A 13,127-nucleotide genomic window follows, 5' to 3' on the forward strand; every position below is an offset into this window, starting at 1 on the left:
TACTCCCGAGTCACCATAGTTTCCAGAGTATAAAATAAAAGATATGTATATATAATTTGAAAAGAATTTTTCCAAGCACAAAATATTTTAATAGACATGATTATATGTACATACATACAGACACATACAATCTTTCATACGTATTTAAACACAGAAGGGAAACTTATATATTATCTTTAACGAACTCATTTGCAGAACAATGTTTCTTTATTAAAAACGTATAAAGATGTGACTTAAAAACAAAATATATTTTATTTTGTTTTAAAGATCAGGTAACTTGTTGAAAGTTCTTACAAAATTTATACAATGGTTTTCTTTCCTTCTTTTCTGAGGGTAGGGAGAAAACGAGAAATTTTGAGGAATAATACGGAACTTAGTAATCTGTCGAGTATTGTAGTTATGGACATCATTATTTTCAATAAATAACTATTCTTTACTCTCAATAAATACAATTATATATATATATAAAAGGAAAGGGTATTTTTTTGTGCTCGAAAAAAGCATTAAATGTAACGTTTCTTCCTCTGACCATGTACTAATTTTAGGCATATCCATTACATTACTGTACAGGTGCCTGGATGCATTTTTCATATAGGTAATTTAGTACCAGATAAAAATGTTTACAAAAGAAAAATACAAAACAAGCACGAAATACGAACAGAAGATTAAATTATTTAAGTTTCAGCTAATACACTGTTCATCTTCTGCTGGTATTCTTCTCCCTACAACCAACCTCCCTACAGCCTTTTAAATGTTCTTTCCCATTACATAATACAAATAATAGTCCTTTGTTTTACCCTCTACGGTTTCTATAAATCTGACCAAAAGTTTTCTCGAATTTGTTATTTCGTCAATTCGATAATTTATCGGTTAACTCTTAAAACTTTTTAAAAGTTTATTTTCATAAACCTTTATACATTAAAATTTACAATGACGATTATTTTCGTCAAACAATAAGATAATGAACACTTCTCTTTATATATCCCTCAAACACTTCAAATAGTCACATAGCAGATATCAATAACAGATTATTATAACACGTAATACTGAAGGAAGTTACATCTAGAAGTGGACAAACGCGAACTTCTTTCCAAAATAAGTACATAATAATATTTTCTATTCATTTTTCAGCTGAATTTATAAATATAGTTAAAATTTGAAAACAATAATAACAATAAACATCTTCTACATGGAAGTTAAATATCAGTACATAAACAGAATTTTAAGTTAATAAAATCCTCTCCATGATCTCGTTCACTTATTAATCACTCACTCATCCGATTATCTCTATCTAATAAAACAGAGGCGTACAACGGCAGAGTTGTTTTACCAAAGTACAGTACGGACTTACAAGCATTAAAACCAACGTAACAAGCAGTATAAATTTATTTACAGTGTGCAAAAATGACGGGAACTTTTAGCTGCAAATCCCCTATTGAAGAGTTCTTGAAAATCACACAATACTTTTATGTTCAGCTATTAGAAATCTTTTTTGTCATCCCTTTTCCTTTTAAGACTTATTCCTTCTTGCTCCAAATCTTATAACTGTGTACCGAACTTTCTCTTTTCGTATATTTCCTTTCATGCTTGTTTATTTGTTTCGTGGATCAAAATATTCTTTGTAGTATTTCTTGGCATTTTCTACATAAACCACTGATCTACATATGTTCAATTCTTCTGATATATATATATATATATATATATATATATATATATATATATATATATATATACATCGTCAAGAATACGGCTTTGTGCAATAACTTTTTTTTTTTTTTTTTTTAACGTATACTTTCCGCCAGTACTAATTCACTGATATGCAAGCCCCACTTGACCATTGTATTTTCATACGAGAATGAAAGACCGATCTCTATTAGCTTTTACGAATATTTGTATTCTTGATTGCTGGCAAGAAATCTGCTATAGGCACAGTCAAGTCTTATATCATTATATACTCCAACCGGTGATTATATTTACAAACAACTATGAATAAAAAGCTTAATAATAATTGCAGACCAAATGTTTGGAAATTACTATTTCCATCCTCAGCTTAGCATTTGAAAATGGGCAAGGAACATGGAGGGATGAAAAGCCAGGATAAGAGGAGTAAAAAAAATATGAAGTAAACCATTTCTCGTCTAAAGAAAGTTGGACACATGTTGTTCATCACTCACTGATCATTGTTCACTGTTTTAGTGTTTCTTTCCAATCGGCGGATACGTGCTAAAATGATCACTCCAAATTGTATTTATGTCATCTCTGTCTAAATAAAGTGGAGGTCTTTCTTTGTAAATATATAAACTTCTTTAATTCTACGTTCTGTCATTGTTTTTGCACCTTCCACCAAACGTGAATTGGCAATATTATGGTTGTTTTCTCTGAAGTGTGCTGATAATCCGGACAATTGCTGTGGATTACGAGACTTCGGCTATTCTCCTATAGATATTTCTCTTCGTTTGGTCTATGTATATTTTGTTGCATTGACATTTGACAAGATAGATACCACTGCATTGTTGGGGGCCAGTGAAATAAGCTTTGAAGCTTGTTATATATTTCTCAATAGATCTAGGGGTAACCTCTTAAATCTTAATATCATGCTTTCGTAATATCTTCTTAATCTTTGCAGAGATGTGTGGAGTCAGAGAGAAGCCGATCCATTTGTCCGTCCTAAGCTCAACTCTTTGTTGATGGCGGGGTCTGGCGATATCCTGTTGTACCTGCTTGTACCATTTTAATAATAACGATTCTTGAATCCCATTTTCTTGTCCGGTTTTTATTACATATTGATTTTCCTGATCAAGATAAACAGGGAGGTCTGAGAGTAAAAGAGCTCTCGTAAAGAAATTTTTTCCAAATGTTTATTTTTTGCAGCCGTGACTGTGATGATTTGGAATTAATATATTTAGTACCAGCAGAAGGTTTGCGATATACCGAAGTAACAAACTTATTAGCATGTCTTTTGATAGTAATGTCAAGGAAGTTGACGGCTCCATTTTCTTCGAGTTCCATAGTAAACTTAATCCTGGGATGTATGTCTTTCAATTCATCACTTTTTTATCTTGAGCATCCCTCTACAGGGTCAAACTGCCATCGGCGTACCGAAAATATCTGATGAGAGAAAACTTTGGAAGAATATTGCTTTTAAACATGTCCAATACCAAATTTGAAACTATCGGAGGAAGAGTATTGCTCATGGCCAAACCATTAACAAACAATAGAGATTAAGACGGACAAATGGATTGGTGTCTCTTTGACTCCACACATCTCTGCAAAGATTTAGAAGATATTACAGAAGCATAGCATTAAGATTTAGGAGGTTCCCTCTAGAACTATTGAGAAATATATAACAAATTTCAAAGCATATTTCACTGACCTCCAACAACACAGTGGTATATATCTTGCTAAATGTCAATGCAACAAAACGTACATAGGTAAAACGAAGAGGAATATTTATATGAGTATGGCTGAGCACATTCGCACATCGAAGTCCCGTAATCCACAGCACTTGTCCGGATTAGCGGCACACCGTGAGAAAACAACCAAAATATTGCCAATACACGTTTGTTGGAGAAAACAAAAACAATGACAACGTAGAATTAAAGAAGCTTATTATATTTATAAAGAGAGATTTCCACTTAATTTAGACAGAGATGACATAAATACAATTTAGAGTGATTTTTTTATCACGTATTCCCGCCAGTTGGAAAGAAACAACAGTGAACAATGATCAGTGACTGATGAACAAATGTGTCCAACTTTCGTTTGACAAGAAGTGGTTTACTTCATATTTTTTCTCCTCTTAATCTTGCTTTTTACCTATACATGTGTTTTGCCCGTTTCTAAATTTTCCTTTCCGAATTGCTAAGCTGAGAATGAAAACAGTAATTTCCGAATGTACATAGATGAATATTTTGTCTTGAGTACTAAATTTTTTATTTATAGTCGTTTCACGATCAAGTCTTCTTCGTCAAAAATTTGAAGATTTTTTTTTAGGGTTTTACAGTGCCTATATTGGACAAAAGAGATATAATCTTTTTCTATAGTGTTCAGCAAGTTCACTACAAAAATTGTAATAGGTATGAAATGCTTCCAACAGAAAGCAGCAGAAGAATTTATTTACTTATTTACAGGAGACAGGTAGAAGGATGTAAATATCGTAGTGGAAATCGTTAATGGAGTATCGACAAGAAAAGTGATCACTGACATCGGTTTGCACAGCTATCATATCAGATTCACAATAATGATACCGTGCCATTGGTACTGGGGAAGTTAGAGTCTGTGGCCAGAAAAGATCAAAATTATCCAACTTATGTTATTAAATTAGATATCTAACAGAAGTTTGTAGAAACACTTACAGGTTGAAATAAAGAAGTTTTAGCTGCCGATTATAGATTAGTCTTACTTAGATTAAGAATAAGTAATGTTTATTGAACTTCTGAAACAGAATCAATTACATTATTATTATCAACTTCATTATCTCAATAAATGTCACAATTCTTGTTAAAAGGCTGCTTTTCAATGAACATAAGCTGAGCATACAAAAGCATGTTCCAAGCAATTGTAATTTTAACGTTGAACCTTGAATCAGACATCAGTATCTTCAAAAACTTGGGTTCATTCTATCAACGAAGACCTGATTTAAAACTCACTTGCTGTGATTGTCATCGGAAGTGTATGAAGAATGGAATGTGAGATGATATAGTAAGCGTTGAGTGAACGCGTCCCAGGTGAGTAGGGATCTTAAGAATCTTAAACATAGAACAAGACGTTATTTTATTAAGGGATTTTATGCATGGAATCAGGGATGGGTATTACGTCAGGGGTAGCGCGACCACACTGGGAGAAATAAATACACTTTACAGACGCAGTGTCAATGTATGTTGAAAAGTAAATGATGACCTATAAAGAAGTCACCACTATTCTATTGAAATACTGTATTCAATGTGACGTCACTAATCCCTTTCGTTTATAAATTGAAATCTTTTCAATTTATTACAGATCCTGTGACAGAAAAAAGGAATCTATTAGATACAAGTAAAAACAAGAGAGAAGTTTGGATAGTTCCAGGTCATGATTAAATAATAATGTAATTTTAAGTCAGATGCGTCAAGGAGGTTCAAGGGAAGAAAAGGTGTGATAGGGAATTTGAATCGAAGATCGACAACTGCCTGTGAAGAATAAAACAAGCATTAATGAAGAAGGAAAAGCATATGCAAAGGAACAACAAACAAGTTTACAATATAAGCCTTCACACGTTGAACAAATGAAAATTACGGACGTTAAAAATTTAAACACCACAAGATTAACATTAGTTCTCTTAAATGGATCTCCTCTCCATTATGGCCAAAACTTTCATATAGGGTTCAGAAGGTTGCGAGTAATTATGGTTTCAAAGTATCATTTACAACTGAAGAAATTACAAAGTAATCTAAACTGAAGAAATTACAAAGTAATTTAACGGAATATAAAAATTGTTATGTGAATAAATCAAAATTTATCATGAATATATTCGGAAAAGTGTGTATATCTAAAAACCTACAATGGAATAGATTAAAAAATGACGCAAATACGATTAACATTTAGGAGACTCTAGGAACTGGAATATTCAATGCTTCCATAAGACTGAGAAAAATTTAATCCCCAGCACCCGATGATTATCAAGTAACTAGGAATATTTCAATCCACTGTACTGCGCCACCTTCACTAACGAGGGAAAACCATCAAAAGCTGCTGCATTTTGCTACGTGAGTTGCTTCCAACTCAGGCCCAGGGGAGTTCCGCTTGATATGCATTCCCTAAAACAAATTGTCATATCCAACGAAAAGTGAATGTATTTTCGAAATCCGAGTGTGCAAAAGCAGTCGAAAATGACTGTACCATCAATGCTGGTCGTTATTCCGAACAGCTGGAGAGGTGTATGCTGCACTACGCCAAAAACATCCTACATTAGTGAAGCGAAAGTGCGCCCTGTTACAACAGAATAAAGCTACACCACACTGGGTTCTAAAAGCGTAACAAAAATTGCAGAAACTAGATGGCATCAAACTGATGTTACATCCGCTATATAGCCCTGACCTTTGGATTTCTACATGTTTCGGTCCATAGTGCACTTCCTGAAATCACGATGCTTCACCTGCTAGCAAGAGTGGAAAGTATTATGTGACATTCTTTCCCTCTAAGGACAAAAAGTGGTATCGATGTGGAATCGAGGAACTAGCAGACAGTCCAAAATAAGGTCATATACTTCGAATGTTAACCTGCTATCATTGTACTGTAATAAATATAGATATATTGTGTACCAGAATATTGCAAGACTTACGACTGACCCTTATACATAAAATAGGCCATATTTCCTATGTTATCACAACGGTACACTTATGTAAGTCTAATTTGGCACTCTTCTTGCGTCACTTGGAACACCTGAGTTGCCGCAAAAATTTTACTATTCTCTATTAAATTATTAAGTTTAAAGGTAAACACATTCTGAACTACAAATTTTCAGTGCAAAAACTGTTGAACAAAATCTATGTTTCCATCAATTGAGTAATGATTTAAACAGGCATGATGAAATCGTTTAGAACATGATAACATTTTAAACAATTCGATATTGTTAGAACTGTTATTGGCATTATTAAACACTAAAGACTGAAAATGCTTTAGGTAATTTGGTCCGTATCTGTTCAGAACGTACAAACCAGGATTGGCATTTGATCTGATCCAAATGCCATTCATGTTTACTCTAGTTGGGTATTTTTGGATCTCAGGAGGAAGAATACTTGAACTAAATTTATCTACTCCATTCATTTCAAAATGTGTATCCAACATATGTAACTTAAACTGACTGGTATTATTGATTAGTTCTTCAAAGGAGTCTAATTTATACCCTTTCTTCCTAAACAAATTTTCAGCTTTACGAAAGATGCTAAAGTTTTTATTGTCATAGACAATACTGCCGCCAAGATACCATGGAAGAAAACTTCTAAATTTTACTGCTCCGAGAACCAAATTGTTTTCTATTCTATACTGAATATTTCTCTCTTCAGCAAAGGCATCCAAAACCTTTAAGACTTTAGCCATTTGGACCAAACAACAAGTAGGAACGATATATTTGTTTCCCCAGGACGCAGGTTTACATGATAAACCTACTTCTTTGCAGGAAAAGAAATGTAACGCGTTAGGAGGAATAAACACTCTATTCACCTCCCATCTACGAGCAAGTTTACTCCAAGAACTTCTTTTAGTCCTACTTGCTTGAGCAACACCCCAGGTAAAGTACATCACATCAGGACAATTAAGTATTAAAATATTTGCTTGTTTCACTTGCAAAAACCAATCTTCGACTACAACTTCTGAAGGTAGTTCTTCACTAAATGGTATTTGACGAAGAATAAGGGTTTTTGCCACAAAGGGTCCCTCAAGATAATCACAGAACATGCATTCCTCTTCAGAAAATCTATAACCTTCAAAATATTTGAGAAAGAAGTTCTTAATTTCTGTTTGATGACATCCAACTTTCCAATAGCCAGTAAGATTTCTAAAAGACCCTCCAGCCACTCCTACACCATTCAAATTGGATATCACTCTAATTTGCCTTTCTAAACGAGCATACACGTTGAAATGCATAATGTCCCTTGCTAATAAGGAATATGGAGTTTCAACGTGATTTATAAGGTCATTCCACACTTTACCAATACTTTCCTTTCCAAATCGAATAACACGAACATTTTTGAAATTACTGAAATCAATAGTCTGATTGCCACTAAGGGCCACTAAAACAGATATGTTCTCATTATAATCATATATTCCTTGTAACGCAAGATTCAACTTTCGAAGCTTTCCTTCACTAACGTCAACACCATTAATAAGAATTGTAATTAAAGCACTAAGCGGACAGGCATAATCACAAGGTTCTGTTACGAAACCATCCTGAAAAAATGGATATCCATAACGAGATCCTTTAAAAATTTCTCCACAAATGTCTTCGGAATGCCTCTCCTTCGTATTCTGACGCAGCCTTAGAAAATCTTGTTTAGTAAGCACAAATTTTGGATCCAGCATGCCTATTACTTTATTGAAGCGAAGGGGAATGTGAGGGCTAACTAATTTCTTAGGATCTGAAAAGACAAACAATGGAAACCTAATTAGACGCCTGCGCACCACAACAAATGCAAGAAAGTATTCGAGTGCGTAAACAGATAAACTTATTGCTAAAACGAATTATGTAGAAAAAATTAGGATTCCATAAATCCTTTTAATCTACACTATTGATAAAACTATGTTTTTAATTGTAATAAATTATTACAAATACAAATTTTTAAAAAGGAAGCGATTGCTATTAAAACATCTAAGTTAGTCACACAGGAATAACTAAATGGAAGCACTGTCATGTTTCGGAACAGCAATCTTACGCTTTTTCTTCCCTTCTTCATTAAACAGAACAAATATTAACATGAGTAGAGCTTTAGAAGGGAAGTCTTCTCGCTTTCTCCAGAATTCTTCAATCGGTTAAACAATATATACTTATGTAAATACATTCATGTTTTATAAAAAATCGAAAGATCTACACACGTGCACAGCTGAATAATTTCCATCCCTACTTTTGTTAATGGTATTTGTTCAAATACATGTAATGACTGCTGCAAAGAGGAATGGAAACTCGTAGCTGACTACTTCATTTAGTACAGAATGCATTTCTACTTTATTTTCCTTGGGTCTTGACACCAGGACAGTAACAAACTAGAGGTTACTGAGTACTTCTTTCATTCTTACGACTGAAATATACCCGATATATACACCTTCCCAGCACAGAAGTTCTGCGTTTTAGTTTTATGTTCGATTCTGATGCAGTTGGGAGGTGCGCTGACATCATATAAAATCAACCCTCAAAGTATAGATCGTTCCCCACCACGTTCCCTATCTCGCTATCAAAGTAGATGGATAACAGATCCACGTCACCGGTTCCGGCGCCTGCTTCGTTGGAATTCCAACCTTAATAATCACTGCTATCACTCTATTATTATAATTTCATATTTTCTGCACATTGTATCAAGTAAAAGCGTTAAAATATTTAATTTAATGTCATCTCTGAGCATTGAATTTGTGTGTGCTAATGAGGGAAGGAAAAAAAAAAGAAGAAAGCAGATACTCGTACATCATTATATATGTACAAAAAAGAATGAACAGATTCCATGATGCCACATTTTATTATTAAGGAACTATACTTCAATTAAAATCATAAGTATTCTACTGATAATGAAATTTCATTTTCTGCCTCTCAATTGTTAAAAGTGGTCATGATTTGCATCACAGACAAAATCAAGGTGATACGAAAATTCCTTCCAATCGTATTGCAGCATATCACGATTCACTGACTTGATCTAGTTGTAATGTATCCACTCCTGACGAAACTACTGTCGAGTGTTCTCGGGGGATGGTGGAGAATTGTTGAATCGGTTCGAAAAGCACGTTGGACGGTCAGAACCGAACCGATTTTCGAAAGCAAAGAACGCCTTTCGCTTCTTTGCTCTTATTACGAGAGTAAACAAGCACCTCATCGTTAAGGGAGGACGATGCGTCCACACCGCAACTGGGCGCTTTCCAGTCAACTATTCAAGTCACCCTACTCTTTCATTCCCTGAAATCATTCCCTGAAGATGCTTTAGAGCTAGGAAAGAAACTTCGGAATCAGTTCATCCTTTTTTAATAGTTTTCTATTTTCATGGATTATTAAATGTAAATCTGTACTTATGTCAAGCATGGAATGTTTATAAGACCATTTAAACATCACGTCACATACATTGAGAACGTCCTGTAGCTATCTGCCATCTAGACATGAAAACGTTCTGAGAATTATGTCAAATTTCTCATTACACTTACATAATTACTGCAAATAAACAACAGTTCCATCTCCCTGATACCTGCACATACTATTTTCCCTCCCTCTAGTACAGTTACTTATTTACGTCAGCACTCCGATATATTTCCGGGTTGGTAAAAATCCAGACAACGCTCATCTGGGTACAGATGGACGAGATCAGAACAGAAGAAACCACGAAACGAAGCCGAAAGGGACAAGCAATGCGTTGAAGTCGTTGGATTCACAGATGTAAAGCCAAGACCCCAAGTTGGAGTGAAGAAGAACTGAGATTCAGAGGCTATCACTCAAAGACCTGGTAATGAGTCACTGTCCGGGAAGAGACCAACAAGGAGAAGACACTTTCCTTGATCTCCTGAGTAAGCCATCTATTCAGCTAGAGTCCACCAGAGCTATGGATCCATGGCCAGAAAAACAATATCAGAAACACATCAGAAGGTGAATATACACGTAGATGAAAGGTATACATGTAGAATTCACGGTACTGTATTGAGATTCCCCTGAACCCCATAGTATATCATATTCTCCCTCTTTTACCTTCCGCTCTGTCTTGTTAGTATCTTTTGATTCTTCTGTTTCACTTAGCTGACTAGGTAATAGATCCCACCTTTAGATTATACGATCTAGCACAGAGGAATTTAAGTTCATTTTCCCATATATCCCGTGAATATTAATGAACTACAGAGCTGACCTTCCCTTTGATCCACACTTGGGTCTTCACTCTCCAATATTTCTCCTAAACTAATATAATAATGAAAATATTTTAATAATAATCAGCAACAAAGGAAAATTAAAAAGCAGAAATGAATATTTACATAACAAAAGTAGGTATACGACAGAGGTAACGTCGGAATATCCCAGTGGAATATGAAACTTATATTGTTCACTGTTCAAGTTTAAACATCCTGTGTTAAACAACTCGTAAACTGTTCATTATAGCAAAGTGAGCTTTTTGTCACAAGTTTATTCCGGAATTCGGGCACAATCATCCCTGAGATGAAGTCGTGATCTTAGGACAAAATCTCATCTTGGGATAATATTTAAAGGAGAAAATTCCACAAGTCAACATTTGATACTTATACTTAAAAAAAGATATTTAATATATTTATTATATATAATGCTTTTCTTTTTAATCGGTGACTGTTTATGTTAAAGTCAATAAATGTATATCAGTTATATATATTTACTGATACTCTTTGAAGAAGTAAACTCAAGACACTTATCGTGAGTTGTTTAGTGAACTCTCTGTTTAAGGCAAGTCATAGAATAGGAAGAGCACATATCACTCTGGTGCTGTTGGATCCCTGCCTTAGGACCCATGCACCAAGGGTGCATAGGATTGCATCATCTAAATTTTGGCAATTGCGTACACTGATCCACTCTCTCAATTTTTTGGAAGAGGTGCATAGTACCAACCCTTAACGTTCTGAAATTTCCAAACCTAAAATATCGGTATGATATAGGACCTGGATATACAGAGTGAATCAAAAGTCTGGACACGGTGGAATAAATCGAGAACTTAACTTCGGATCGAAAAATCAAAAAACACGTGTTTAGTAATATTAAAAAATCTATCTGATGAAACCAAACTTGACCCTATAGACCCACCCCCTGGGGGTTGGAGTGGGGTCAATTTTGAAATTTCTAATGGAAACCCCACTTTTTGATTGCAGATTTGGATTCTACGGCCCAAACTATGTACAGTTTCATCAACACTTTTCCGTCGATGCATAACATGGCGCAGTAATCGGGGAAAATAAATGGCCCCTAAATACTCCCATTCGTTCATGAGCTTGGTAGTATTTCCGACCTCTGTTCTCGTTCAGTGTCACTGGTTCACTTCTCTGTTCCTTCTCGTCACTGGATAGAAGCACACTACACACAGACAGAAGACACAGAGAAAGGCACACCTTCTTCATTCGGGCTTCGGGCAGTATCATGTTGCAAACCAGAAAATTCAAAAGCGGCGAGTAGAGGACAAAAATAAAACAATTAAAAGTAAAAAGAAAATTAAAGAAAAGTATAGCTATTGAAGTATCTGCTTATTGCACTATGGTAATTTTTGACTTCTGTGTCTAAGATGAAAATGTATTAATATAACTGTTTTCTAATCGCTAAAATATGACATTCATTAGGGTCGATTGTACCATTCTCTGATAAAGATAAATTATCGGAATGATCCAACCTTGTCGCGGAAGTAGATCTCATCTTACACAAAATAACACATGACCACTGCGACCAGTGTTATCTTATCTGACGATTAAAAGATATCAGGATAGTGTAGAATTGGCCCTATAACGTGCAAATGTTCGAATGGTGTGAAATTATCAAAAATAGCCTGTAACTGTCAAGCTAATTTATGTTTGAAATAACGGATGAACCAAAAGTTTGGCCACGGTAGAGTAACTGGAGAAGTATACTTCTGATCATAAAAGAGCAAAAAAACGTATTTAATATGTTTCAAGAAGCTATCCGATGATATCAAACGCAACACTCCGCCCCCACCTTCTGAAAAGGAGGGGGGGATTGCTTTTTTAAATGGGAACTCCAATGTTTTATTGAAGATTCGGAGACTGCATCCCAAATAATGTAAGGTATAATCAAAACTTTTTCGTCGATGTGTGATATCATGCTGTAATCGGCGAAATTAGATGCTCCCCTCTTCGTTTATGAGTTTGATATTAGCTCCGACCGTCTGTACAAGGTGCAGTATTTTGAGAAATACGCGTCGGATCAACAAAGTTATTCAATGGTACCAAACACGATACCGCACCCTACCGCTAGGTGGGGTTAGCTGAAAGATTTGAAATGGAAGCTTTTATTTCTTATTGCAGAGTCGGATTCTGCGCACAAACCTGTATAAGATTTAGTCGAAACACCGTTGTCGCTGTGTGACGTGGCGCTGTAATGGCGAAATCAGGAGAACTTCCTATATGAACTTTAATTAGCTTCAATGCTGTAGACGTGATGAAAGAAGTATACATGTGATCAAAAAACAAAAGAAAATGTGTGACTATTGGGTTTGTTACGGTGTTTATCGTTCCTTTTCCGCAGTGGGACGAGAGAGACGGGACCTACAGTTGAAAGTGAGATCCGAACCTCTATTAGGTTTTGGAACTGAGACGTTCCCCATGAACAATTGCCGACGAAGTTTGTCCGACCGTCGTCGATTATTGGGTGACAGCAGCGAAAAGGGTGTGCTAGTGCTGGTTCAAAGGCGACGGCCTATTTGTCGGTTTGGCAGCGAACACCG

The 13,127-nt window shown here is 35.2% G+C and overlaps 1 protein-coding gene across 7 annotated transcripts in view; it reads right to left on the reverse strand.

Annotated features, from left to right (window-relative positions):
* The window catches only part of LOC145690593 (uncharacterized), a 516,851-nt gene that overhangs the window by 37,327 nt on the left and 466,397 nt on the right, over positions 1 to 13,127 (reverse strand). Inside the window, exon 4 of one of the 7 annotated variants that reach the window (XM_081765638.1) lies at positions 1,681 to 8,114. The exons of the other annotated variants lie outside the window; for them this stretch is intronic. Within the exon in view, the coding sequence (XP_081621764.1) occupies positions 6,499 to 8,114 (1,616 nt within the window). The 3' untranslated portion in view covers positions 1,681 to 6,498. Of the gene's footprint in view, positions 1 to 1,680; positions 8,115 to 13,127 lie in introns of those variants that run through there. 7 annotated transcript variants of the gene reach the window in all.

Source organism: Thermobia domestica, chromosome 7 (assembly GCF_964235325.1).
Source record: "Thermobia domestica chromosome 7, izTheDome1.hap1.1, whole genome shotgun sequence".
NCBI classification, from domain to species: Eukaryota; Metazoa; Arthropoda; class Insecta; order Zygentoma; family Lepismatidae; genus Thermobia; species Thermobia domestica.